Below are 24,613 nucleotides of genomic sequence, written 5' to 3'. Positions count from 1 at the left end.
TCCCTACATAGTTAGTGCCAGTACGGGCCGGATACTTTGTTCCGTTCCACTCTGCTTTAGGGCTGGGCTGGGCTCACTCCAGGCTCAGCTTGGCATCGGGATTTCCTAATTCAACTCTGGGGCTCCAGTTCACCATCCGGTCACGTGATTGGATCCTCGTTCTGCTGGCTTCGCGGGCGGTGAAAGACCTGGAATAATTGCATCCCGAGGCTGTTGATATACTGCCGTCTGGACGGTGTGGAAGGCGGTGGAGTGTAGCGGCCACCGCTTCGCCGGAACTGCCGCTTCTCATGATCATCAAACCTCAGACGAGTCTATGAGAGTCGTCGGGGATTTGCGTCATCCAAGCTTAGCGGACTTGTCTTTTATGACCACACCATCTTTGAATCTATATAGAACACGTTATTATCGCTGAATAGACTTAGCCGCCATTCGTCATGAGCTCCGATCCCGCCCCTCCTAAGCCTGGAGGAGGCCTGTCACTATATGCCAATCTGCTGGACCCCTCCGCGGATAACTCTCCCGGAACGATTTCTCGCGCGCCTGTTGTGTTCAGACAGGGCGCTGAGGCCGAGGCCCAATCCGATGATCCAGCCGCTAAAAAGCAGCAGCTCAGTGCCGGTAGACTCATGCCCTTCTCTTTTGAGCGAACTTTGTCGTCTCTTTGATCGATCTGATTGCTCACTTGTCCGCCCGGTGATTCATGTCGGTGGCATTCAGCTTCTCTCCGATTTCAACCTACCAGAAGACCTCAGCTCGCTACTCAGAAACCTAAGCCGAAGCCCACACTGCCTAAAGCTCCAATCACTGCCACGCCGGCCGCTGCATCAATCAAAACCACCCTTGCAGACTGGGCGGCTACCGAAGACGACGATGTCAACGGGTTCTATGCTGGGCCGAAGAGGCAGCGCGGAGGTCGCAAGAAGCGCAAGAAGAATCGGGAAGTGCAAGAATTCATACAGAACTGGGATGATATCTACGATCCGTCTCGGCCAAACAATTATGAGGAATACAAGCATAGCGACGAGCAGATAGCTGAGATCCGAGAGTGGAAAGACCGTCTATATGCACATCGCATGGCAAGATCGCCCAGTAGGGAGTCATACAGTGATGATGATGATGACTATGCACGGCCAAGGAACCGTAAGCTCACACTATTGACATGACGAGAACGTTCATTTGCTCACCATAGGATTCCAGGTCAATTCGCGCCCCCGGGCAGTTTCGCACCGCCCCCGGGCCTTAACGATGCTCCGCCCAGGCCACCTGTGGAATCACCATCCACTGAAGAACGAACCGAAACTCCGGTTGATGTGTCGATGGGAGGGATTCCCCCGCCCCCGCCGCCAGATGAACTACCAGCCCATGTTCCCGACGACCCCACAGGCGAGGATGCTTATCTGCGAAGGCTCCAGATGTCGACGGCAGGGAGCTCAGCAGTGCCCCCTCCACCGCCTCCGCCGCGGCCTCTGGATGAATTGCAGCCAGCTTCTGCGACCATATCTCGCGCTCCGGTTCGATACACATTACCTCCTCCTCCTGAGGACATACCTGCCTCGGAAGCAGAGCTTGAAGAAGTGTTCGCCAAGGAGCAACCGGTTGATGATGAGCCAGGAGACGATGGTCAGCGCTCCTTAAGACCGGGTCAGAAGGGCTTTGCGGAACGACTCATGGCGAAGTATGGCTGGACAAAGGGCTCTGGCCTTGGTGCCACAGGGTCCGGAATTGTCAAGCCACTGCAGGTCAAAGTTGAAAAACAGAAGAAACGGCCGGACTCAGAAGGGGGTGGCTTTGTGACGCCTGCTGGACGGGGTAAGGTCATTGGCGGTGCGCGGAAGAACGAGGAAGAAGGCAAGTTCGGCCCAATGAGTGAAGTAATCGTTCTCAAGGGCATGCTTGATGGGATGGATCTTGAGGCTGAATTGGCTGGCGACGGAGAAAGCGGGGGTCTCATGCAGGAGATTGGAGAAGAATGCTCCGACAAGGTCAGTGATTATACGAGAACCCCTGACGATTGCCCTATCTAACTTGCGAGCAGTACGGCCGTGTCGAGCGAGTTTACATCCCACGAGATTCGATGAAGCCCCCTGTTCCAGTGTTTGTGAAATTCACCAATCAGCTTTCGGCGCTGCGGGTAAGGCAAAACCCAGTCATATCACTCATCAGTTACTGTCCAGTGTACTAATGAGGCTTGTAGGCGGTTAATGCTCTCGAGGGCCGAATATTCAATGGAAACGCCATTACTGCGCGGTTCTACGATACACAGAGGTTTGAGGAAGGGGATTATGATGGTCAATAAAAATGGAACCTAGTGATAATCTAGCTATCTTCGAGCGCGAATAATGACGTGACGGAGGAACATATATCACATTCTTCAAGTCTCACGTGTACCCTTATCGAGACTTGTCATGCAAGTCAGAAAGTGATTCTATCGAATAAACCCTCGTCAGAAGGCTCGGACTTCTCAGCGTTCTTTGAGTCCGGAGCAGGCTTGTTGTGTGTTTTGACCTCTCGTTTCCTAGGGAGTGGGATACCAGACTGAACCCTTGGTTTCTTACCCACCTCGTTGCTTGGCTTGACTTCCTGTTTCCTAGGGAATGGGATGCTAGTCTGGCGCTTTGGCTTCTCATCCACTTGGTTGCATATTTTGGCTTCCTGGTTCTTGGGAACTGGGAGACCAGACTGGTACCTTGCTTTCTTATCTACCTCGCTGCGGGCTTTCACTTCCTGACGTCTAGGGGTTGGAATACCGGTGGGACGCCTTGGTTCCTCGATGTCGCTGCAGGCTTTAGTTCCCTGACGTTTAGGGACTGGAATCCCCAAGTGACACTTTGGTTCCTTAATGTGGTTGGGGATGTCGACCTCCGCAGTCTCCGGGACGGGATTATCGGCTTGACACTTTGGTTCCTCAGTTTCCCTCCCGATGCTGACATCGTGACCTTCAGGAACCGAAATACCGGATTGACACTCTAGTTTCTCCTCAACGGGTTTGCAGATGTCGACCGCTTGACTTTCAGGGACTGGGGCCTCTGGCTCGCTGGACGTACGCATTGCTTCATAATACTCTCTGTAGTACTCCTGGCAGTCGGGACATAGCCCCTTCATTGGGATCCCAGTAGCTTCAGGGTTGGCACATTCATACCCCACTCTCAATGCTTCATCGCATCTGATATCCAAGTCACGGGACACATCGATGCATGTACACCCAGAAAAGTAATAACGAATCTTATGGCACATCCTGAATGCGTGATCAGAGGTCGACTGCTGGGAAGTGGGTCAATGGTGTATTATTGTACAGAAGGATAGCCCTCCCCGCTAGATAACAGGTCGACTGATGATGATTTTCCTTGTACCCTGGCTAAGATGCTGCGGCGTTGAAGTCAGTAGACCGAGCCAAGCGAAGTGACAGGCAGCATGATCAAGCACGCTGCGAGCAAGCCATTTTTACTTAAATAATTAACAGGGTGTATGTGAGACCTAGCTTGAATAATCACAGTCCCCATGGTCAGAGGAGACCTTCCGATAAAGCCTTTGTCACCCATGGCTTGCAGGCCTTGGGTTATCAGTCTGTTATGGTAGGTTCATTCAAAAGGCGACGGGTTCATGCATTGTCTTGCTATAACAAAGACATGTTCGCAATGTAGTCGATGCTCGGACCAGTAATCAGGCGGGGATTGAGAGACAACTATAGCCCAATCTGTCATGTGATGAGGATGACCTGCAGCAGCTCCCGAGACTGATTGGCTGGGGGGCGGATCGATAGCCGGTGGGCGAGGCGGGCGACAACTGGTGGCAGTGCCCAGTCTCCCAGGCCGGGATGATCTGGAACTTCCGTTGTGCACATCCATTCACATTTACTAAACTAAACTACTACTAGGTAACCTACACCCGTGGACTTTCCCGTCCATTCATATAACACATCTGTGTTCTTTTCTTCTCTCTTTCCTTCTATCCCTCCTCATCTCTGCACCTAGCTACTCCCTGGTCACCTCTTTCCAGCGTCAGTCATCTATCCTCCCACTTTCAGCTTCCAAGTCTCCCCCACCCACGTGAATTGCGTATATTCGACATGTCGCTCTGCATAAACCGCCTTACAGAAGAAAGGTGAGGGTTTCTGTCACCTCCATGGATGCGCCATGGTATAGTCAGGCTAGTGCGCTAACCTCTGATATTGCGCCCCCCACATGAAGAAAGCAGTGGCGTCGAGACCACCCTTTCGGATTCTACGCGAGGCCCCATCGCAACCCTCAAGGGGCGCTCGACCTCAAGAGATGGGAGTGCGGTATTCCTGGAAAGGCGCAAACCTTATGGGAGGGTGGGCTTTTCAAGCTCGACGTTACGTTTCCAGATGGTGAGTTCAACTTCTCGGTCATCAGCTTTTTTCCTTTGTGCGACAGGCCATAACTGATCGCTGGCCCACTACGCAGAATATCCGACTAAGCCACCTAAATGTAAGTGCATCCCGGCTGACAATAACAATCATCCCCATGCGACTTTGAAAGTCTTGCGCCAGCCTCACGATATCGCGCGCCAGAAACTAATATGGCTTTCATTACCCGCAGGCAAATTCGTCCCTCCGCTGTTCCACCCGAACGTCTACCCCTCCGGCACCGTCTGCCTTTCGATATTGAACGAAGAGGAGGCATGGAAACCTGCCATCACCATCAAACAAATTCTTCTGGGCATTCAAGACCTACTGAACGACCCGAACCCGGAGTCACCCGCCCAGGCTGAGGCATACAATCTGTTCAAGAAGGATCGACCGGCGTATGAGCGACGTGTCAAGCAAGTGGTCAAGGAAAACCCGGCCCTTTGAATGTCATTGATGCGTACAGTGAACAATGCTATCGCTTGGTACATTCTAGACTCCAAACACACAAACACACACTCGACTACGGTTGTCGCGACAACCAGACCTTGGTCTATGCGCGGATGCAGCTTTCGGCGATTTCCTGCATTTGTGGCAAACGAACGGATCGCCGCGGACTTCGTCATCTCTTTCTCCGACGCGAAATGACAATCTTCACCGAGAGATTCGTGCAACAGAATGGTGATTGATATCTGGGTCCAGGAACTCTTCCGATCAGCGACTACATGGCGTCTTATGTCCTCGAAACGTTTTGCATGTTGTTTCTCCTTTCAAATCTGCCGGCTGATTTATTTTATGTATTCCCCATATTGGCCAGTCTGTTTAATTTTTTTTCTTAGCGAGAAGCATGGCGTCTCAAAATCAACAATATCGTGGTGGCCATGCATGGCTTCATTGAGAGAGCAAGAAAATCCGACCGAGGTCGTACCGCACTGGCCGGGTTGGTGTTCTCCGTTCATTCTTGGCACACCTTCTAGATCGCAACCGATTTCGTCCGCATGGAGACAGAACAGAGATTGAACGTTGGCACATTGGCACGTTGTCAATTTGTCCGCTCATCCGGGACAGGTATACAATTGCCTGAATGTCCTGGATGGACTCCCCCATGCATTAGGATTTACCTACCTTCTATAGTAGTGTTGATTACGACCTGTAGTTACCTTCCAGACGTCACGAAGATCAATTAAACCAATGAGAACCGGGGAGAAAGGTCCGACGTCCGAGACGGGCCACAGTTATCTTATCGGGTGAGTCAGTCCAATTACTTGTGGCCGAAATCGCCCCTCGTTCCGCCCCGCCGGGAACGGGTTGCTCGTTCTCATATTTTAAATTCACCTGCTTCCTCTTTCTCCCCCAGACGGTTCCATTCAACGTTTGGTCAATTGCTCCTGGAATATCTGCTGCCTGAATCTTTGAGTGCTTTCTCAATTGATTGTCGCCAGCATGTGTGGTATCTTCGCGTGTCACCAGTACGTCTCTTTATGCCGATGGCCATGCCACATTCCTTGTCCTTCAATTTTCTTGACCTGCGACATCGCTTGGGTTGAGTCAATCACTGACCATGTCCACACAGTCACCCCGATGTGCAGGCATTCAAGCCTACGGCCTTGCGCATGGCCAAGGTGTAAGTCAATCAATCACCCCCTCTTTTCTCTCGCCTGCGTGATGTTCATCTTTCGCTGATTGTTGTTTCTAGCTTGCGCCACCGCGGTCCCGATTGGAGTGAGTCATAGTGCTTTCAAGTGTGATCGACAGCAGTAGCATTTTCTGACCCAAGAATAGGCGGAAGCTGGATCTCTGACAGCACCAGTGAGTTGAGCACAACCGCGTCTATTCCTCATAGCAAACACTAAGTGAACTATAGTCCTCACGCATGAGCGTTTGTGTATCGTCGGTGTCGGTACGTGCTTCATCGCCCACCCGTTCTTCGGACCACCTAACAAGGAACCCTTTTTCAAGACTCCGGCGCTCAGCCCCTTGTCAACGATGACGGCTCTCTCGCCCTGGCCGTCAACGGCGAGATTTACAACCACCGTATTCTGAGAAAGAACCTCAATGCCGACTACCAGTTCAAGACACACTCTGACTGTGAAGTTGTTATCCCACTGGTAGGTGTGACGAAACCCGGGAAAATTTGCTCCCGTGTCAGATCAGGAGCTAATCAATTCCCCAGTACATGGAATATGGCCTGGACGCCCCCAAGCACCTCGACGGCATGTTCTCGTTCGTGCTTTATGACAAGAAGCAAGACAGGGTTATCGCTGCACGTGACCCCATTGGTGTGACCAGCTTCTACATCGGCTGGTCGTCCGAGACTCCCGGTGCTGTGTACTTCGCCTCCGAGCTGAAGTCTCTGCACCCCGTCTGCGACAAGATCCAGGCTTTCCCCCCCGGCCATGTCTTCGATTCCAAGACCGGCGAGTTCACCCGCTACTTCCAGCCCAAGTGGTGGGACGCTGCCAACGTCCCCACCACCCCTATCGACTACAAGGTCATTCGCAAGTCTTTGGAGAAGTCTGTCCGCAAGCGTCTCATGGCTGAGGTTCCTTACGGTGTTCTTCTGTCCGGTGGTCTTGATTCCAGCTTGGTTGCCTCCATTGCTCAGCGCGAGACCCTGCGCATGCAGGAGGCCGCCCGCACTGCTCAGGCGCAGGGAGTCTCTTCTGACTTGGTTGGTATTGATGACGAGAACGATCTCTCCACTGTCACCACCTTCCAGCAGCTGCACTCCTTCTCCATCGGTCTGCCCGGTGCTCCTGATACCCAGGCTGCCCTCGAGGTTGCCAAGTTCCTTGGAACCAAGCACCACGCCTTCACCTTCACCGTGGAGGACGGTCTCAACGCGCTTTCCGATGTCATCTATCACCTCGAAACCTATGATGTCACCACCATCCGTGCCTCTACCCCTATGTACCTCCTGAGCCGCAAGATCAAGGCTATGGGAGTCAAGATGGTTCTCAGTGGCGAGGGCAGTGATGAGATCTTCGGTGGATACCTGTACTTCCACGCCGCTCCCAACAAGGAGGAATTCCACAAGGAGACTGTCCGACGTGTCAAGAACTTGCACTTGGCTGACTGCTTGAGAGCGAACAAGTCCACCTCCGCCTGGGGTCTGGAAGCCCGTGTTCCTTTCCTCGACAAGGAATTCCTGGAGACTTGCATGGGTGTCGACCCCGCTGAGAAGATGATCACCAAGGAGCGTATTGAGAAGTACATTCTGCGCAAGGCTTTCGACACCACCGACGAGCCTGATGTCGAGCCTTACCTGCCTGACAACATTTTGTGGCGCCAGAAGGAGCAGTTCAGCGATGGTGTCGGCTACAGCTGGATTGATGGCCTCAAGGATCAGGCTGAGCTGCAGATCACGGACGAGATGATGAAGAACCCCAAGCCCGAGTGGGGAACCGACATCCCCGACACCAAGGAGGCGTATGTCAAGCCTTTTCCTTTTGTAGTCTATCAGTGATAAGGACGTGTGAGCTGACTTTTGGAAATTCAGGTACTGGTACCGCTTGATGTTCGATGAGCACTTCCCCCCCACTTGCGCGGGCACCGTCGAACGTTGGGTACCCACATGGTCCAAGCAGACCGACCCTAGTGGAAGGTAAGCAGGAGCTGTAGGAGTCGGATGTCAAGCCATGTTCACTGACGAATCTCATCTATCAGAGCCATTTCCACTCACAACGCCAAGTACGACAACGCTGTTTAAACGAATTTATGCGATCCTATGTAATGTGTGTGGGTTCTCAAAGTTTTTGGGTATAGAAGCATGCATGGAGTGATTTTATCCTGGAGTCAGGCATTGGGACGCAAAAGTAGGAATTGCTTTGCTTATCTTCTCAACAAAACGTTTTTGTAAGAATGGACTGGAGCTGTAGCGTTAAGATCCCCAATGTATCTACTTTTGGATAGAGTGTTAAGACTCTCAAGATTTTATGGTCAGATTGTAATGCTCAACCACAACGAATGAGAAATCCTTTAGAAGAAAGAACATGGCTAGGTACCTATAAGAGTAATTTTCATTGCAGGGTGCAGGGAAAGCCGAGGCAACAAGAACTGGCAATACATAAGGTAGCAGCTCTGCTAGCTCAGCTTGCGGAAGCGGACAGAAGCAGAAGCCGCAGGAGAAACACGGCCCCAGGCATCGACATCACGGGACTTAGCGGCTTTTGCCGGTGCCCAAGCATCCACCAATCAGGGCGTGGGTTTTCTCCCGTGGCTTCCCCATTGTTTGCCTGCTTTGACGACTCAACGACCTCTTCCTGCCCTGTTTCCCCATCGTTTCCCTTTCCCTTCTTCTCCCCCTCGTCACCTCATCCTTTCCCCCGTCCAACCACCTCCCATAACAAGACCTTCTATTCCTCCACCCACCTCCATTCCACAATGTCTGCTCCTGCTGCTTTCTCTGACATCGCCAAGGCGGCCAACGATGTACGCTTTTCTTTTCAGTCGTTCCGACTTCGAAAGACCTCGGATGACAGTATCTCCTAGAAGGGATTTTCGTGCTAATAAACAGCGCAATAGCTCCTTAACAAGGACTTCTACCACGCCAGCGCCGGTGAGTCCCCCACTGCTTTTCGCGCTCTTTCGAGGACGCGTTTGATGATCTTAAGTGCGCAAATTTGCTGACACCCTACTTAGCCAGCCTTGAGGTCAAGTCCAAGGCCCCCAATGGCGTCACCTTCAACGTGAAGGGCAAGTCTGCCCACGAGGGTCCCATTGCTGGCTCCGTAAGTTGAACCAAACCATACCGAAGCACGATGCTTGGATGCTAAACCTCAATTGTGCCAATAGCTCGAGGCCAAGTACGTCGACAAGCCCACCGGTAAAGGCCCCAGATCGCGCAAAAAAACACGCGAACATCCCTTGCGCAAACCTCCCGACCCTCCACCTTCCAGAGTGCCCGACAACCGGCTCACGCTCATGCTTGCGTGTGGCTATGTCCCGTCTAAGCACCTCTTCGTCTATCTTATGTCAATGAATACCCAGCATGCGGTAGTGCTAATGTTCCGTCCTCGTTCAGGCCTCACCCTCACCCAGGCGTGGACCACTGCCAACGCCCTCGACACCAAGCTCGAGCTCGACAACAACATCGCCAAGGGTCTCAAGGCTGAGATCCTCACCCAATACCAGCCCGCTAAGCAGTCCAAGGGCGCTAAGCTCAACCTCCACTTCAAGCAGCCCAACCTCCACGCCCGTGCTTTCTTCGACCTCCTCAACGGTCCCTCCGCCAACTTCGACGCTGTTCTCGGCCACGAGGGCTTCCTTGTCGGTGCCGAGGGTGGCTACGACGTCCAGAAGGCCGCCATCACCAAGTACTCCGCTGCCGTCGGCTACAGCGTTCCCCAGTACTCCGCTGCCATCACCGCTGGCAACAACCTGACCGTCTTCTCTGCCAGCTACTACCACCGCGTCAACGAGCAGGTTGAGGCTGGTGCCAAGGCCACCTGGGACTCCAAGACCGGTAACTCCGTCGGCCTCGAGGTCGCCAGCAAGTACCGCCTTGACCCCTCTTCCTTCGCCAAGGTATGTTCCGGATATGAATGTCAAGCGTGATAAGGTTTAACCTGTTCGACTGTGATAATAGGCCAAGATCAACGACCGTGGTGTTGCCGCTCTCGCCTACAACGTTCTCCTCCGCCCTGGTGTCACCCTTGGCCTTGGTGCTTCTTTCGATACCCAGAACCTCAACCAGGCTGCCCACAAGGTTGGCGCCAGCTTCACCTTCGAGGCTTAGAAGAGCTACCATAGTTAGCATCAGTCCGCACTCAGAGTCTAGCGTTCGAGTTAGCCGGATACATTGATTTTTGGAAGCCTTTAAGAGTAGAAACTTGATTGCTTTCTTATGGTCTTTGAACGGGCTATTGGTTCGCGCAGGATTGGTCTTGTGGGTGGGCGTGGGTTCTTATGGATGTCTAGTTAATAATCATGTATCGTATCTACCGACGATAAGTGTATATCAAGTCTACATTTCCCTTTGTTCATTATATGTACATGCTGCATGATATCAATTGATTAAACCTGTGGTCTGGATCCAATGCCACCAAGGTATCTACCGAACTCCTGTACCATGTGTATCTCTCTACCCGACACATTTGACGATGCCAACCGAGCCCAATACACTCATGCACCCATAAACATGATCACCTGTATAAGCACACCTCATCACCTCAATTGATCTTTCTGTTTGCTTACTTTCTCACGTGGCCATTGAAACAAGCCCGCCACTGTTGCAGCCCCGACCAAGATCCCACAAACAGCCGCGAATCGCATGGCGGCCCCCCAGGGACTCCCAATGTACTGTTCCTTCAGGGCGGCTTCCATGGCTTTCTGCCTCCGCTCTTTCCGCCGAACATCTTCCGCCGACTGAGTCTTATAGTGACCCCTAGCGTTGAAATGATGAACGGTATTCCTATGAATGAACGCCGTCGGATCCTCATCATTAGTGGTAGTGGATGACTGGCCCGCAGCATCACTCCCACCACCACCTGTCGAACCCGGCCCCGGGTTCGTCCTCCCCGTCCGCCCATACCCACCATGCGCGTAGAAACTCGGCGGCGGGCCCCGGAACTGACCCCGGCGATTGCTCAGCCCACTGGCGGGGCGGGACCCGGCGTACGAGGCCCCCTTCGTGTGGAGGTTGGCCCCGCCGCCGTGGCTGCTGTAACTGCCCATGGGATGTTGGCCGGCCGTGGCGGTGGACCGCGTGTTCTGGTACTGGGCGTAGATGCCGTGGTCGCGGTCGTAGGCGGCGCGCTTGTTGGGCTGGCTGAGCACGTTGTAGGCGGAGGAGATGCGGGCGAAGCGCGAGGAGGCGGTCGGGTCGTCGCGGTTGCGGTCCGGGTGGTGGCGCATGGAGAGGGTGTAGAATTTTCTGGATTTTTGGTTAGATTTTGGGTCGGGGTATGTGGAGTGGGGTTTTGGGGGTTTTGGGGGTGAGGGGGGGAGGGAACGCTACGCAACGCAACGCAACGCAACGCACTTTTTGATCTCGCCTTGGGAGGCGGTTATTGGGATGTCGAGGACTTCGTAGTAGGTTGGTTCGCGGGCGGAGGCGTGATGGTGGGTTGTGGTGGAGAATGAGGAGGTTTGTTGTTGTTGTGACGTGGAGACATTTTTGTAAGGATGTGGGCGAGGGTGAGATGTGTGGATGTGAGCGAATGGCGAAGATGATGCTGCTGATGCTGTTCGGGGTTGAGGTCGAGGGTTGTTATAGCGGCATTGACGGTGGATGAAGGAGGATGCGGCGGCCCGCAGACGAGAATGTGACATTTCCCGCAATTCACGGTGGTCGGTACATGTAACGATGTATGAGTTGCGGGCTGAATCAAGCCAGTCACTCAAGGACAATTGGGGAGCGAGAAAGATAGTTATACGATGTGTTTGTACTGTGCTGTGGTAGGGGTGGAGAGGTTGTTGAGGCGGACGAAAATCCGCCGCCCCTGTTCTTCGGAAGTGCGGGCTGCTGCCATGCGTCATCGGGTGGCTTATCTGATCGAAGCTAGTCAAGGACTAGTTAAGTTAACCGGCCTACTATTTGTACATAATGTATGTATGGTAGGGCTGGACTCCAGGAAACACGAGGGGCGTTCGTCTCTACATCTAACTTTACTGTTGCTAGTTAATGCATGGATGCTGGGTTCCTCAGATCCCTACCCGTGGTCAAATGTCTACTTCTGATACTGTCATGGCTTCGGGCTTCTTCCGTGCCCGGCTTTTGAGGGATGGGCTCTTGACGTTCCACCGTGAGGTAGATTTGCGGTGGACTTGTGACGCTGGTCATTAACTGTGGCTGAAGTGGTCTGAGATATCTCTTGTATATTGGCAACTTGGGTGTCTTGCCATTCGATGCAACTGAAGTTCTTCTTTGAGCACTTGCCTTCCTTGAGCTCTGTTGACACTATTCACTAACTATAGTGTTGATGTCTTGCTGAATGGATCTGTTATAATCATCGGTCAATTTGTTAAAACTCAGGTTGGAGATATGAGATCACTTGTATAAAGAACCAACACACTCTCTCTCCTATTGTCATTGCATATACACGGGGCGAACTAGTTGCAGATGAGTACTACAAACAGTAGTTACTGGGTTGCCAGTTGGTGCATCGCCGAATTTGCCGTTTGCCGTCAAATCATCCTTAATTATTCTGAGCAAGTCTTGGCGCCGACCGTCTTTTCCCCCGTCGCCTCCGCCGAACTTCAATTTCCCCTCTCTTTCCCTACTCCCTCCCTCTTTTCCTTTCATACCACACCCGGTTTCTTTCCAGCTTCTTCAACATGGCTGCCCAGGCTAGTGAAAAGCTGCAGAAGCTCGACCGTAAGTGAAGATTCCCACTTTTCTCCGACCCATGTCTCCTCGTCCCGACATGTGACTGATAAGATTTCCCCGCGCCACTAGTCAACGGTCAGAGCGGCGATGCGAAGGTCGACGCTCCCGCCGCTGGTCAGGCTGGAACCGGAGAGGCGGAGGATGATTCCGACGACGATGAAGTCGAGGATAATAACGCTGGCGCTGAAGGCGCAGCTAATGGAGGTACGGATTTCCCGCTTCTCCCCAGACAACTTCAACAACCTCAAGGCTCTCGATACTAAGAAGCGCAAATTTGCAACTGCAGCCGCCAAGAAAAAGAAGAAGCGCAAGTCCAAGAAGAAGAAGAAGGGTGGCGCCAAGGTCCAGAGCTCTCCTCCGCGCGTTCCGATCTCGACTTTGTTCCCGAACAACCAGTTCCCCGAAGGAGAGATTGTCGAGTACCAGAATGAAAACTCCTACCGCACTACCAACGAGGAGAAGCGCTATCTCGACCGCATGAACAATGACTTCTTGCAGGAGTACCGCCAGGGTGCTGAAGTGCACCGCCAGGTCCGCCAGTATGCGCAGAAGAACATCAAGCCCGGCCAGACTCTGACGGAAATCGCCGAGGGCATCGAAGACGCTGTTCGTGCTCTGACGGGCCACCAGGGCCTGGAGGAGGGTGACAACATCAAGGGTGGTATGGGTTTCCCGTGTGGTCTGAGTCTCAACCACTGTGCCGCCCACTATACACCCAATGCGGGCAACAAGATGGTGTTGCAGGAGAGCGATGTCATGAAGGTTGATTTTGGAGCTCACATCAACGGACGGATTGTCGACAGTGCCTTCACTGTTGCCTTTGATCCGGTCTATGACCCTCTCCTGGCGGCTGTCAAGGACGCCACCAACACTGGTATCCGGGTATGGCTTCAGTGCCCCGAATGACCTGACTCCACACATTGAACTAATGGTTTCTTGGGGAAATAGGAAGCCGGTATTGATGTTCGCATGAGTGACATCGGTGCCGCTATTCAGGAAGTCATGGAGAGCTACGAATGCGAGATCAACGGAACTATGCACCCCGTTAAATGTATTCGAAACCTCAACGGTCACAACATTGACCAACACATTATCCACGGTGGGAAGAGCGTTCCCATTGTGAAGGGCGGAGATCAGACCAAGATGGAGGAGGGTGAAGTCTTCGCCATCGAGACCTTTGGAAGTACCGGAAAGGGCTATGTGCACGAGGATGTGAGTGCTTCGTATCCAAGTCGATCTACATGCTTACTGACGACTGCGGCCTAGATGGAAACCTCTCACTACGCTCTGGTCCCTAACGCTGCTCCGGTGCCTTTGCGTCTTTCTTCCGCCAAGAATCTGTTGAACGTTATCAACAAGAATTTTGGAACTCTTCCCTTCTGTCGTCGGTACCTCGACCGGTTGGGCCAAGACAAGTACCTCCTTGGAGTAGGCATTTCGACAGCATTGCGATGGCGGACGAGTGCTAACAGACCTTACAGCTAAACAACCTGGTGCAGTCGGGCATTGTTCAGGACTACCCCCCGCTTTGCGATATTAAGGGCTCTTACACCGCCCAGTACGAACATGTATGCTCTTCACTATAGTGTCGCTAGTATTTCTTGAACCCACGCTGACCTGTTCATAGACCATCGTCCTCCGACCTAATGTAAAGGAGGTGATCAGTCGCGGAGACGACTACTAAGATGGGTCTTTTTATGCCTATGAATTCTGCCACGGCATGCGATATGTTTGCTTAAATAGCATATATAGAAAACACAGAACAAGGTTGTGTAGGAAAGGAATGAACAGTACCGGCATTTTTAAGTAGGGTCATCATCGACCCGTCTTCACTCACTTGAGCAATGTTTTTTGTAAACAAGACTTGAGAGGATCAAACCATAAGTCGGGATGCGGGTAGCCCCACGTGGAAAGGGTGTCCTCCGAACCGTCCTCTCAGCTTCCTGCTTAATCAGATCACTTTTCTTTCCACCTTGCACTCTTGCGCCCTCCCTCCTTACTTCTTTGTCTCCCTTCTTCTTACTTCTTATTCATCCATGGCGCCCAGTAGCCATTAGACCAACCTCTTTTCATCCTTCCCCTCCCCAATTGCCGACCTCTTCAGTATGTCCTCTTCTGTTGTCGAAGCGGCCACGGCTGGAACTTCGCCGCATCTCCGCGTGTCCGCGGCCAAGAGCCAGGATCCCCAGGCCACAGCACACGATGGCCAGCCCTCCGTGAGGATTGCGCCTCCAGAAAAGTCAGCTGTTGAGGATCATTTTTTCTGGACCTATACGGAAGAGCCCCATCGATCGAGGCGATTGGCTATCATCAAAGCCCATCCAGAAGTGCGTCGTACTCATTCCAATATCCCTGCCAGACGGTCAATACTAACAACTCTCGTCTTTGTGTGTTCAGGTCACCAAGCTCTGTGGACCGGAGCCATTGACCAAATATGTCGTTCTGGGAGTCGTGTCTCTTCAAATCCTCTGCGCCTACCTCCTCCGCAATACTTCCATGCTGTCCTGGAAATTCCTCGCAACTGCATACGTGATTGGGGCCACGTCCAACCAGAACCTCTTCCTCGCAATTCATGAGATCTCACACAATCTTGCCTTCCGGTCCGCAATAGCAAACAGATTACTGGCGATCTTCGCCAATCTGCCCATTGGCTTGCCCTATAGTGCTGCCTTCAGGGTATGTGGCCACCCCGAACCTCAAACAAGCTCCCGCACGCTCAAGACGGGTCGTTACCGCGTGTGGCGACGTGACCATATACAGGATTGCTAACGTGAAACTCCACCGTGTTCCCACACACAGCCCTACCACCTCACCCATCACAAGTCCCTCGGTGTGACCGGACTGGATACCGATCTCCCCACCGCCGTGGAAGCCTTCTTCCTGGATTCGCTCCTGGGCAAGGCATTCTTCTGCACCTTCCAGATCTTCTTCTATGCCGTCCGGCCCATGTTCATCTACAGCCCGCCCTTCACATACATCCACCTCCTCAACCTCGCCGTCCAGCTCTCCTTCGATTACTTCCTCATCCAGTTCTGCGGCGGTTCCATCCAACCCGTCCTCTACCTCCTCATGAGCTCTTTCCTCGCCGGCTCCCTCCACCCCTGCGCCGGCCACTTCATCGCGGAGCACTACTTCTTTTCGCAGGTCTCGCACGGTACCGAGTCCCTCCAGGAGCTCCAGAACCCGAAGGGGGAGAATTCCACCACGGCGGCCCCGCATCCGCTGGACTCCCTCCCGCCTCCGGAAACATACTCCTACTACGGGCCCCTCAACTTCTTCACCTACAACGTCGGCCTACACAACGAGCACCACGACTTCCCCGCGATCCCGTGGACCAGACTGCACGAACTGCACCGCGTCGCCAAGGAGTTCTACGAGCCCCTGCCCTGCCACCACAGCTGGGTGTGGGTGATCTGGACGTTCATCTTGGATAAGAACGTGGGCATGTGGTGTCGCGTCAAGCGAGCGCAGGGTGGTCGTCTCGTAGGAGGTGGCGGAGGTGGCAACGGTCGTGGTGGAGAGGGCATCTCGGCTTCCTCGTCGGCTGGTCCGCAGGAATCCGGGGATGGATGGAAGGAAAGCGAGATCCAGAACTGATTTCGCGCTCCCACCATCTATCTACCCGCATCGTGTCATTGTATACGCCGCTTCTTTGTTGATTGAGTGATGGAAATTCCGCTGCACTGCCCTTGTGCATTATCACCTCACTATGTATACCTACAATTAGACATGACCCGTTTGGCCTTCAGCTCTGGTTATTTTCTCCACAGACTTCGTGTGCGGGTCTCCGAGTCATGGTCATGAATAAGATGAGATTCTTCTGGTTCGCAACAAATCTGTATCACGACTATCGCCCAAAACAAACGCATATAAAGTAACCCATAGCTCGGAGAGAGATTCATTATCATGGAACTATCAGCTATGGAACAATATTGGAAGGAGCATGGAAGAACAAAAGGGCTGAATCCCCGGCAAGGATTTATCAACATTCGTGGTGTGGCATCATCGTAATTAGCTCAGTGGAGTTTCACTGCCTGGTTCAGGAACGCATGGATTCCGTCTAGAAGAAAAAGGTTCTCGCTCATCGAAGAAGGTGTAGGGCTGGAGGCAACGAGAAGAAGAAAAAACAAATGTGGTTGAGGAGAGTCGAAGACCACGGAGTCATGACCCGACAAACTCAAAGCCGGGAAGGCTCGCGACCCGATGGCACATGGGACATGTTGTACCAGAAGGTGTCAAATGTGGAATGTGTGTGTTATCAGCGGCCAGATGTCGCAAGCATAGCTTAAAGTCGCCGCGACCTTGGACGATGGAATCTCAAGTTTTCATGTCTGGCTGAAACAAGAACTCTGCCTCCATTTACATCATATCATCAAATATGAAAAAAAAAGTAACAAGACAATGGAAGAAACAAGGGTGCTTGCTCAAGTAGAAGAAAACGGCATGGGGAGACCGGGCCGAATTAGAACGACCATGAAGAAGAATAAACGGGCTGTCACAACGAATAAATAATAGCACCGTACCACTGCTGTTGTTGTCGACGTAGCAAAGTAAGGGAATTGGCAGAAGGGAATACAGTTGGTCTGTAAAGAAACATGATGGGAAAAGGGGGTCACAGGAAAGGAAATTCAAAAAGAGTGGACACAAAGAGGGGAGGGATCAAGACATTCAGAAGAAGAAGTAGGCGATCAAGAAGCTTAGCAGGCATAGACCCGCCACGATCTGCACGGGCACACCAGCCTCCACGGACTGTGGCTGCTGTTGCGCCAAAGGCGCGGGCAGCTTCTCGGCATCGGTTCCGATCTTTCGCTGTCTCAGACCCTGATCTGCCAACTTCTCCTTCAGCGCTGAGATTTGCGAATTTGCCTCGGACAATTGGGCTCTCAAGTCTTCGCTAGCGCTTGCTACGGGTGACTTTGAAGACGTGGCCGAGCTTTCGATGATCTGCGGGGTGGAGACTTCCCGCTTGGGCTTGTCGCTGAAATCTGGCGGTGGGATGGGTGACGTGTCGTTCGCGCTCTTCGTAAGCGCGGCAGCAGGAGTCTGATAGTTGGGGTTCGGCGGCGAGGTATAGGCAGGAGGCTCTTCATCGGGTACATTCTGCGCAACGTAATTAGTCAACGAAGTGACGAATGAGGAAAGTAAGGGGCTAAAATGACAACTTACGCCAGTCGCCTCGACTCCTTGTTCCTCAACTGGGGCATCATCGGCGGCCAGCCAGTTCACACGAATTTTGCGCTCCTGGAGTGCTGTCTTGGGGGCTTTCTCAAACTATTGCGCCGGTTAGGTGATGCTCTGTACTAGAATCTGGGGGCCGTGGGAGAGGGCGGGCGGAAAACCAACAATCGAGGTAACATTGGCGAACTCCATATCACGAGTGACCGCGACTGTCTGAACGAGAAACTTGTCCTTGCACTTGGCATCTAGCGCAGGCTCCTCCTTCATGGCCTGCAACAGAACTATCGAACTTGTCAGACATTAAGCCGAATGAAGGGGTTTGAAAACGGAGCCCAGTGAGACCGACCTTGGACATCGACATGTTTGCCAGGATCTATCCGGCCCGAGTTGGGACGAACGCAGTAGCTGGCCCTCAGTCAGTTGTGATTCAAACGTATCGGTTACTCAGGGGTGTGGAGTAGGGACTGGCCACGTACTGCTTAGGGGCGGTAGTTTTGACCTAGTATACGGGAGCTTGTTAGTTTGCTCGCCATTTTGATTCTGATCCGGCTCGTATACGTACCTTGAAGACGACAGGCTCCGCACTCTCGTTCTTCAGGTGCAACATCTGACACACCTCACGGTTGAAGGGACCTGGAACCGGTGAGCCGGGCGGTCCATGGCTGGTATAGAAGCTCGACCAGGGGAGAGGGAGTATTGCTCACGCTGAAAGCCCAACTCCGGGGGATCGAGAATGATAGACATAGCGAATACGCGGCGTAGAGGTAGTTCGAGCGGGAGAAAGGGGGTTGCGCGGATAAGGAGTGGTGTAGGTACCAAGGAACGGGCTGAACAGGGCGGCGGGAGAGTCTTCCTGTCTACAGGAGGGAGAGCGCTAGAGTGACAAAGAGAATCAGCCAGGTCAGAGTAGCCAACGGAGTGCGGAGGACTGACGGAGAGAATTTACCTGACAAAGAGAATATTAAGAAGATAAATGTCTCAGCAAGAAAATCACAAGGAGAAGGTCAAACCAACTCAACGACAGGGCGAATATATGTTTAGGCGCAATTGGAATTGGGGAAGAAGAGTGAGGAGAGGCTGGAATAGTACGGAGTAATGATGAATGAGTTGGACTCGGCATCGCAACTGCTGCTGGTTGGGCCGGGGACACGCTGACTCAGCACGGCCACGGAGGTCCAGGTCAGGTGATGTCATCAAGGCGTTTGACATGGTGTTTCAGGCATCATTCGTGGCCAGTACCTGCATTCTAGGCAGTAGTACTCCGTATTCAGTCACGGCACATACTACAGACTCATATGTCGACTTCGTTGCTGCTGCACCGCAATGCTCATGGGCTGTTGCGATCGGACATTTTGGACAGATCTACCGGCTCCATCAGTTATCGGCCACGCCTGTCTGGGTCCATAGATTCGGGATCCACTGCTTGACATCGTCTAAAAATACTACTCTCTACCAGGTATTGATACTGATATCTCATCCTGTCAGTCAATAAACGCCAATATCTTGCATGCATTGTTGATCTTCCACAACCCCGCAAAGGACATTATAGCCCAGCCGATTGCACGCCACGGATTCACCACGCCTTGATTCTTCAGGCATGATCATCTCTGGAATGCGCGGTCTCGCCTTAATACTGCTTCGGTTCTCGAACCTTACAGCCCAAGATAACGAGGAACGACCCGGCAAGAGGTAGGTGGTCCTCTGATGGCAATCAGCTTCACACACCGATTCTTTTGAGCCTGTCAACGAAGCATCACTATTGGCTTGCGACGACTCACCGCTAGATATCATGAGATGATTTACAGATTACCTAACTACCGGCAACAACGTGTACTCAGCTAAGGCGCAGCTGGTAGGTAGGACTACGACTCTTGCGCTCGGCCCCAGCAGTCAAACGTGACCGAGGAGAGAACAGACATGGACAAAGCCAAAGAAGCCGAAGGCCTTGATTTGTTAAAAGATTCCGCCCAACTATCTCGAAGTACCGGTTCAGGATCCAGGTCTGGTGAAATAAGCCACAATACTCTGGTGTCAGCAGCGTCTTCTAACTGGATGGGACTTCGAAAGGAGTGACCAACCTTGGGACATCTTCGTCCTACGTTCGCAAATCCTGGACAAAACTGGTTCGACTAGTCATCAACATCGTAGAGCATCTACTAATCATAGTACTCTCTCGTCGACTGTAGTGATAAGTCATTGCGGCCGTTTTTTTCTCTCTGCGCAGGCGAGATTTATCTATAGAAGTAGAATCCTCACGCAAGCTGCGGAGATTGCATTTGTGGCCCAAGCAAAAATGCCAGGAACCACCAAGACTTCAGACTCCTTGACGAGCAAAATGGGTGTTTCTTTGAGGTGCGATGTATAGAGCCCAGACCGTGGGCCTAGGAACGAGCCTGGGACTGGCTCAATTTTCGAGCTTAGCTGGCGGGTCATCCCGCAGTTGATTGATTGTTCCTCCGCTCCGCTCCCGAGCTTGTCGATACGTCACCCGCACCCTCACTGTTGACCTCCCCTCATCCACCTCATTCACCCTTTTCGATAGCAGCTTGCATTTTATTGCTTCTCTTTCTCACTATATTGAGTGGTATACAAGGTCGTGATACATTTCCATCTGCCTGTCACCTTGCCCAGGCTAAACCCCCGCCTTCATTACCCCGCCTTTGGGCTCTCCCTCTCGCTCCATTCGAATTTCTCGCTTCGATCAGCAATTATTGCACCCACCCCGTGCGACCATGGCCTCCGATCTAGACCAGCTCATTGAGATGGGCTTTGACAAGGAGAGAGCACAGCTTGCAGTCGCCAAAGGCACCGGACGTACGATTTTCCCTCTGGCCTTCTGCTGTCGCCGACTGCTGACGTGCTTCATTTCTTTTACCACTTTAGTGCAGGGTGCTCTAGAATGGCTCGAAAAGAACCAAGACAAATCGATCGATGAAATCAAGGAAGATGAGGAGGCTGAAGGTCCTGCACTCACGCCTGGTGAAGAGGCTCGCAGTCTAGTCTGCAACGAGTGCGGCAAGAAATTCCGAAGCCACGCCCAAGCTGAATTTCACGCCTCGAAATCCCAACATACCGACTTCTCTGAGTCAACGGAGGAGCTTGCGCCACTGACTGATGAGCAACGGCAAGCGAGACTCCAGGAGCTCAGAGAAAGGCTGGCCGCCAAGCGAGCGGTGCAGTCTGAGCAGGATAAGGTTGACCAGAAGAGGAACGAGGTACGCGGACTACTGTCCTTGCCAGACCCTGTGATTCAAGCTAACCAGGTCTTATCCCAGGAAATCCGGCGGAAAGCTAACAAGGATTCACAAGACGTCAAGGAGGAGCTGGACAGGAAACAAAGGCTGAAGGAAGCGGAACAAAAGAAGAAGGACAAAATGGCAGACATCGAAGCTAAACAGCGGGTCAAAGCCAGGATTGAGGCGGACAAGCAAGAGCGCCGACTCCGGGCTGAGCGTGAGAAAGCCGAGAGAGCTGGTGTAGCACCTCCTGCGCAACCAGCCCCAGTCCCAGCAGCCACGACATCCGGCCCGGTCGCCTCGAAGCCTGCATCGGCCTACACGGAAACTCGTCTGCGATTCCAAACGCCCAAGGGCAATATCATGAAAACGGTCCCTGTGACAACTACCCTGTTCGAAGTTGCCGCGGCTCTCAAGCAGGAGGATGGAGTTGAGGTACAGAGCTTTGTTCAGAACTTCCCTCGCAAAGTATTCAATGCGGAATTCTTTGGTGAATCTTTGAAGGATCTGGGGCTTATCCCGAGCGCGAGTCTTGTGATTCAGTGATTTGAAGGGGTTCATTCTGGTTTATATTCTCTTGCCACCTGAATTCTCCGATAGAAACACACATTGAGGGCAGGAGAGATCGAGTCAAATGACGGCAAAGTGATAGTAATCTGGCTGCGTTGGAGCGTTAGTGTGGCAAAGCCGAAGGCTGCCTAATGCTGCCTGCCTCTATAATTTCAAACATCATTTCTTCTCCTTCAAAATCAAGCCAAAGTAACAACGACATTGAAATAACCGGCCAGACTGCAAATAGCTGTCAAACCTTCTCTCTTTAGGCGCATTCACCCACCCTCAATCAGCAACTGATAGCATAGGATCGTTGGCACTAATTGACACTTTCCATTCCATTGTTATCTGCGTTGCGATTACCATCACGTGACATCGCGATAAAGCCGTGTCGGCATCCGGCGCGCCTCGACACGTCGGGGGCAACAGCATCATTCGATCCTTTCATCGGTCATTACAAGCTTAACGGAGGACTGTTGCTCGATGAAGTACCTCGGTAAAGCATCTACAAGAACCTAACTTTGCTATGCCCGCGTAAGTGTTCTTATACCTGTCAAGCCGCGACGAAGCCAACACCGACTGACCGCGCGTCTTTAGTGTTGGCGACCAGCACCGGGGCGGCCCTGCTACCATCACGATGCCCAATTCAAGCGGGAGTCTCTCCGCCAACCCATTTGAAGAACCACAACGACGTATCAGCGAATATACCGCGCAGGAGATCGCGACCTTGCAAGCACGTCTCGACAAGAAATTGGGGCCCGAATACATCTCGTCAAGGCCGGGTGCTGCGGGACAGCGCGTACATTATCTCTCGGCTGACAAATGTATCAATCTTGCGAATGAGGTCTTCGGGTTCAACGGATGGTCGAGCTCGATCCAGAACATTCAGATCGACTTTGTATTCCCCCTCTTCAGATCTCCCTTTGGCCACAGATGTTGTCTCGGGTCAATGACTAATACGCTCCATTCAATAGGTTGAAGAGAGTCAAAACACTGGTAAAATCAGCCTGGGTCTCTCCGTAATAGTGAGAGTCACCTTGAAGGATGGCACTTATCATGAGGTATGCCCTTTGAAGTGGCGATGCATTAGTCAATGAACGGGTTCTAAGACAAGGAACGATTCTTAGGACATCGGGTACGGCCACATCGAGAATTGCAAGGGCAAGGCAGCTGCCTTCGAAAAGGCAAAGAAAGAAGGCACCACAGATGCGCTCAAGCGTGCGCTACGAAACTTCGGCAATGTCCTGGGCAACTGTATCTATGACAAGGACTATGTGTCAAAAGTCACCAAAGTGAAAGCCGCGCCGGTATGCGACGACCCTCACCAAGGAAAACCTCGCCTCTGCTGACATTCTTCGACTTTAGGCCAGATGGGATGTCGATGAGCTACATCGACATCCAGATTTTGTTCCTATCAAGAAAGAACCCGTGCAACCCAAACCATCGCCAGAGGACGATGATCTGCCGCCGCGTCCAGCGGCTGTCGCAAAGCGGCCCAACTTCGATGATTCAATGGCCTTCGACGGCGACGGCGAATTTGGAAGTACGCAGCTATTATCACTCTCACCCAACTTGCCCGAAAGCTGATCACTAACATTATTGCGCGCTAGGCGATCTGTTTGACGAAACTGATTTCGGCGTCACCGAAACGGGCAATCCAGACGAGGTTGTGCTAGGACCAGAATCACAGCGGGCACAGCAACCACCCACTCCACTCAACACTCATCAGCGACCTTTTCACAACAACAACAATAACAATAACAATAACAACTACCGGGGACCCATCAGACCGAACTCGGCGATGGTAACGCCATCCAAGCCCCCAGCCCCCCGACAGTATCCTGCTCCACAGCCGTTCAACGGACGCCCCAATCCCCCCGCAATTGGCGACCAACAGAGGCCCATGCCACCTACAGGGCCCCGACCAAACTTTCAGAATGGCAGAATGATTCCCCCTCCATCCGTGCCCACAGCAGCATCACCCGCACCGGTAACAGCAACAGCAGCCGGGCCCGCAGGTGGTAACAATGGCCCGATGTCCGTCCCCATCAAACGTGAACCCGGCGCCCCATCGACAACAACAACGACGGCAGGTATCCCCGAATCTCTTCCACCGGGGACCCCCACCGCCTCGTTCTTCTCCGCGCGCGCCGTCGATCTCCTCCGAGACAACCCGCACGGCGGGGTCCCCGCCGCGGCGCCGGCCTTCGACCCGCACGCGGAGAGTCCATCCATCCGCAAGACCGCCGGCTTCGACCACAGCACCAGCAAACCCATCTCCAAACCCATGCTATCCGGAGGCAACAACAACGCATCGCCCGCGGCCGGTGGCAACCCCGCCGCGGCGGCGCGGGACTTCATCAACCCTTCGCAAGACATGCACCGGAAGATCGGGGCCCCCGGGAGCAACAATGTCGGCAGCCCCATGATGAATCGAGGCCCGTCGACGACGTCTTCGTATCGACCCTTGACCCGTCCAAACCTCGATCCCCGGAATGGGACCGCCGCACCGCCGAACCGTCCACCACTGCCCGGCGGCAGCGGGCCTGTGGCTCATCAGAATGCCTACGGGAAACGGCCTCCCTTGTCGGACATGACGAATGCTCAGGCCTCGGGCGGCAGCGGGTCTGCTCCGGGAGGAGCTGGGGTCATGGATCCGAAAAGACCGCGGATGAACCAAAGTGGAATGCCTCAGGTTCCACCCCAGCAGCAGCAGCAGCAGCAACCTCAGCAACCGCCACACCAACATCATCAGCAGTAACGGTAGCATTGGTATTTTCTCTATGTACTCTACAAGTCGAGGGTCGACTTTTTTAATGATACGCGATTATTACTCGGACTAGGCAGATCTTATGGATTATTGGCGTCACAGGGAATGGGAACGATCACAGGAATCAAATGAACTGGTTTGCTCAATGGAATCTGTTCACTGGCCAGTTTGCTTTGGAT

At 52.9% G+C, this 24,613-nt stretch overlaps 12 protein-coding genes across 12 annotated transcripts; 9 read left to right on the top strand and 3 right to left on the bottom strand.

The window, feature by feature from the left end:
• Positions 1–437: 437 nt before the first annotated feature.
• Positions 438–2,299, top strand: BO72DRAFT_389759 (putative G-patch DNA repair protein (Drt111); the record flags this gene model as incomplete). The annotated part of the gene is made up of 5 exons (XM_040941779.1): positions 438–621; positions 721–1,143; positions 1,201–1,985; positions 2,039–2,134; positions 2,198–2,299. The coding sequence occupies 5 exons, from the start codon at positions 438–440 to the stop codon at positions 2,297–2,299; spliced, it is 1,590 nt and encodes a 529-aa protein (XP_040796380.1).
• Positions 2,300–2,415: 116 nt separating this feature from the next.
• On the bottom strand, positions 2,416–3,105 carry BO72DRAFT_501064 (uncharacterized protein; the record flags this gene model as incomplete). The annotated part of the gene is made up of 1 exon (XM_040948940.1): positions 2,416–3,105. The coding sequence occupies one exon, from the start codon at positions 3,103–3,105 to the stop codon at positions 2,416–2,418; it is 690 nt and encodes a 229-aa protein (XP_040796379.1).
• A 717-nt stretch (positions 3,106–3,822) lies between these two features.
• BO72DRAFT_277838 (E2 SUMO-conjugating protein UBC9) lies at positions 3,823–4,932 on the top strand. The gene is made up of 3 exons (XM_040940252.1): positions 3,823–4,104; positions 4,191–4,351; positions 4,428–4,932. Exons 1-3 carry the CDS (start codon positions 4,070–4,072, stop codon positions 4,814–4,816), a joined length of 585 nt encoding a protein of 194 aa, XP_040796378.1. The 5' UTR covers positions 3,823–4,069; the 3' UTR covers positions 4,817–4,932.
• Positions 4,782–5,446, top strand: BO72DRAFT_278074 (uncharacterized protein). Its single transcript, XM_040940254.1, has one exon. It carries the CDS (start codon positions 5,048–5,050, stop codon positions 5,387–5,389), a length of 342 nt encoding a protein of 113 aa, XP_040796377.1. The 5' UTR covers positions 4,782–5,047; the 3' UTR covers positions 5,390–5,446.
• A 311-nt stretch (positions 5,447–5,757) lies between these two features.
• On the top strand, positions 5,758–8,360 carry BO72DRAFT_452780 (asparagine synthetase B). The gene is made up of 9 exons (XM_040945812.1): positions 5,758–5,838; positions 5,943–5,993; positions 6,066–6,091; positions 6,152–6,178; positions 6,234–6,269; positions 6,329–6,477; positions 6,543–7,798; positions 7,869–7,973; positions 8,036–8,360. Exons 1-9 carry the CDS (start codon positions 5,813–5,815, stop codon positions 8,076–8,078), a joined length of 1,719 nt encoding a protein of 572 aa, XP_040796376.1. The 5' UTR covers positions 5,758–5,812; the 3' UTR covers positions 8,079–8,360.
• A 135-nt stretch (positions 8,361–8,495) lies between these two features.
• BO72DRAFT_415029 (porin) lies at positions 8,496–10,417 on the top strand. The gene is made up of 5 exons (XM_040942558.1): positions 8,496–8,800; positions 8,894–8,927; positions 9,011–9,099; positions 9,164–9,895; positions 9,957–10,417. Exons 1-5 carry the CDS (start codon positions 8,753–8,755, stop codon positions 10,104–10,106), a joined length of 1,053 nt encoding a protein of 350 aa, XP_040796375.1. The 5' UTR covers positions 8,496–8,752; the 3' UTR covers positions 10,107–10,417.
• Positions 10,230–11,777, bottom strand: BO72DRAFT_278010 (DnaJ domain protein). The gene is made up of 2 exons (XM_040940253.1): positions 11,352–11,777; positions 10,230–11,243 (listed from the first exon to the last, which is right to left on the bottom strand). Exons 1-2 carry the CDS (start codon positions 11,639–11,641, stop codon positions 10,535–10,537), a joined length of 999 nt encoding a protein of 332 aa, XP_040796374.1. The 5' UTR covers positions 11,642–11,777; the 3' UTR covers positions 10,230–10,534.
• A 792-nt stretch (positions 11,778–12,569) lies between these two features.
• Positions 12,570–14,534, top strand: BO72DRAFT_415027 (methionine aminopeptidase 2). Its single transcript, XM_040942557.1, has 7 exons — positions 12,570–12,686; positions 12,768–12,902; positions 12,985–13,580; positions 13,647–13,910; positions 13,965–14,126; positions 14,180–14,266; positions 14,326–14,534. The coding sequence occupies exons 1-7, from the start codon at positions 12,647–12,649 to the stop codon at positions 14,380–14,382; spliced, it is 1,341 nt and encodes a 446-aa protein (XP_040796373.1). The 5' UTR covers positions 12,570–12,646; the 3' UTR covers positions 14,383–14,534.
• Positions 14,535–14,803: 269 nt separating this feature from the next.
• Positions 14,804–16,295, top strand: BO72DRAFT_389689 (sphingolipid delta(4)-desaturase family protein; the record flags this gene model as incomplete). Its single annotated transcript, XM_040941776.1, has 3 exons — positions 14,804–15,025; positions 15,096–15,434; positions 15,498–16,295. The coding sequence occupies 3 exons, from the start codon at positions 14,804–14,806 to the stop codon at positions 16,293–16,295; spliced, it is 1,359 nt and encodes a 452-aa protein (XP_040796372.1).
• A 731-nt stretch (positions 16,296–17,026) lies between these two features.
• BO72DRAFT_277767 (putative integral ER membrane protein Scs2) lies at positions 17,027–18,755 on the bottom strand. The gene is made up of 7 exons (XM_040940251.1): positions 18,581–18,755; positions 18,439–18,509; positions 18,353–18,375; positions 18,223–18,281; positions 18,042–18,157; positions 17,865–17,969; positions 17,027–17,798 (listed from the first exon to the last, which is right to left on the bottom strand). The coding sequence occupies exons 1-7, from the start codon at positions 18,618–18,620 to the stop codon at positions 17,367–17,369; spliced, it is 846 nt and encodes a 281-aa protein (XP_040796371.1). The 5' UTR covers positions 18,621–18,755; the 3' UTR covers positions 17,027–17,366.
• Positions 18,756–20,358: 1,603 nt separating this feature from the next.
• On the top strand, positions 20,359–21,876 carry BO72DRAFT_415016 (uncharacterized protein). The gene is made up of 3 exons (XM_040942556.1): positions 20,359–20,690; positions 20,760–21,091; positions 21,152–21,876. Exons 1-3 carry the CDS (start codon positions 20,609–20,611, stop codon positions 21,656–21,658), a joined length of 921 nt encoding a protein of 306 aa, XP_040796370.1. The 5' UTR covers positions 20,359–20,608; the 3' UTR covers positions 21,659–21,876.
• Positions 21,877–21,961: 85 nt separating this feature from the next.
• BO72DRAFT_452774 (RAD52 DNA repair protein RADC) lies at positions 21,962–24,592 on the top strand. The gene is made up of 6 exons (XM_040945811.1): positions 21,962–22,198; positions 22,262–22,562; positions 22,639–22,725; positions 22,792–22,971; positions 23,030–23,207; positions 23,275–24,592. The coding sequence occupies exons 1-6, from the start codon at positions 22,191–22,193 to the stop codon at positions 24,423–24,425; spliced, it is 1,905 nt and encodes a 634-aa protein (XP_040796369.1). The 5' UTR covers positions 21,962–22,190; the 3' UTR covers positions 24,426–24,592.
• The last annotated feature ends 21 nt before the right edge of the window (positions 24,593–24,613 follow it).

The sequence above is a fragment of the Aspergillus fijiensis genome (genome assembly GCF_003184825.1).
Source record: "Aspergillus fijiensis CBS 313.89 unplaced genomic scaffold BO72scaffold_77, whole genome shotgun sequence".
NCBI classification, from domain to species: Eukaryota; Fungi; Ascomycota; class Eurotiomycetes; order Eurotiales; family Aspergillaceae; genus Aspergillus; species Aspergillus fijiensis.
Note: the sequence above shows the minus strand (reverse complement) of the source record. Positions and strands in the feature narration are given on the sequence as shown.

Excerpts from the sequence above, each read along its gene's own strand:
- BO72DRAFT_277838 (XM_040940252.1), top strand. The coding sequence starts at position 4,070 with ATGTCGCTCTGCATAAACCGCCTTACAGAAGAAAG. Across the intron at positions 4,105-4,190 it reads AACCGCCTTACAGAAGAAAG|AAAGCAGTGGCGTCGAGACC; the intron begins GTGAGGGTTTCT and ends CCCCACATGAAG. Across the intron at positions 4,352-4,427 it reads CGACGTTACGTTTCCAGATG|AATATCCGACTAAGCCACCT; the intron begins GTGAGTTCAACT and ends CCCACTACGCAG.
- BO72DRAFT_278074 (XM_040940254.1), top strand. The coding sequence starts at position 5,048 with ATGGTGATTGATATCTGGGTCCAGGAACTCTTCCGATCAGCGACTACA.
- BO72DRAFT_452780 (XM_040945812.1), top strand. The coding sequence starts at position 5,813 with ATGTGTGGTATCTTCGCGTGTCACCA. Across the intron at positions 5,839-5,942 it reads GGTATCTTCGCGTGTCACCA|TCACCCCGATGTGCAGGCAT; the intron begins GTACGTCTCTTT and ends ATGTCCACACAG. Across the intron at positions 7,799-7,868 it reads ATCCCCGACACCAAGGAGGC|GTACTGGTACCGCTTGATGT; the intron begins GTATGTCAAGCC and ends TTGGAAATTCAG.
- BO72DRAFT_415029 (XM_040942558.1), top strand. The coding sequence starts at position 8,753 with ATGTCTGCTCCTGCTGCTTTCTCTGACATCGCCAAGGCGGCCAACGAT. Across the intron at positions 9,100-9,163 it reads AGGGTCCCATTGCTGGCTCC|CTCGAGGCCAAGTACGTCGA; the intron begins GTAAGTTGAACC and ends TTGTGCCAATAG. Across the intron at positions 9,896-9,956 it reads ACCCCTCTTCCTTCGCCAAG|GCCAAGATCAACGACCGTGG; the intron begins GTATGTTCCGGA and ends CTGTGATAATAG.
- BO72DRAFT_278010 (XM_040940253.1), bottom strand. The coding sequence starts at position 11,641 with ATGTCACATTCTCGTCTGCGGGCCGCCGCATCCTCCTTCATCCACCGT. Across the intron at positions 11,244-11,351 it reads TCCCAAGGCGAGATCAAAAA|AAAATTCTACACCCTCTCCA; the intron begins GTGCGTTGCGTT and ends CCAAAAATCCAG.
- BO72DRAFT_415027 (XM_040942557.1), top strand. The coding sequence starts at position 12,647 with ATGGCTGCCCAGGCTAGTGAAAAGCTGCAGAAGCTCGACC. Across the intron at positions 12,903-12,984 it reads TGAAGGCGCAGCTAATGGAG|CCGCCAAGAAAAAGAAGAAG; the intron begins GTACGGATTTCC and ends TTGCAACTGCAG. Across the intron at positions 14,127-14,179 it reads AAGACAAGTACCTCCTTGGA|CTAAACAACCTGGTGCAGTC; the intron begins GTAGGCATTTCG and ends CAGACCTTACAG.
- BO72DRAFT_277767 (XM_040940251.1), bottom strand. The coding sequence starts at position 18,620 with ATGTCTATCATTCTCGATCCCCCGGAGTTGGGCTTTCAGC. Across the intron at positions 18,510-18,580 it reads CCCGGAGTTGGGCTTTCAGC|GTCCCTTCAACCGTGAGGTG; the intron begins GTGAGCAATACT and ends CACCGGTTCCAG. Across the intron at positions 17,970-18,041 it reads TCGCCAATGTTACCTCGATT|TTTGAGAAAGCCCCCAAGAC; the intron begins GTTGGTTTTCCG and ends CCGGCGCAATAG.
- BO72DRAFT_415016 (XM_040942556.1), top strand. The coding sequence starts at position 20,609 with ATGGCCTCCGATCTAGACCAGCTCATTGAGATGGGCTTTGACAAGGAG. Across the intron at positions 20,691-20,759 it reads AGTCGCCAAAGGCACCGGAC|TGCAGGGTGCTCTAGAATGG; the intron begins GTACGATTTTCC and ends TTACCACTTTAG. Across the intron at positions 21,092-21,151 it reads TTGACCAGAAGAGGAACGAG|GAAATCCGGCGGAAAGCTAA; the intron begins GTACGCGGACTA and ends GTCTTATCCCAG.
- BO72DRAFT_452774 (XM_040945811.1), top strand. Across the intron at positions 22,726-22,791 it reads AGGATGGCACTTATCATGAG|GACATCGGGTACGGCCACAT; the intron begins GTATGCCCTTTG and ends AACGATTCTTAG. Across the intron at positions 23,208-23,274 it reads CGGCGACGGCGAATTTGGAA|GCGATCTGTTTGACGAAACT; the intron begins GTACGCAGCTAT and ends ATTGCGCGCTAG.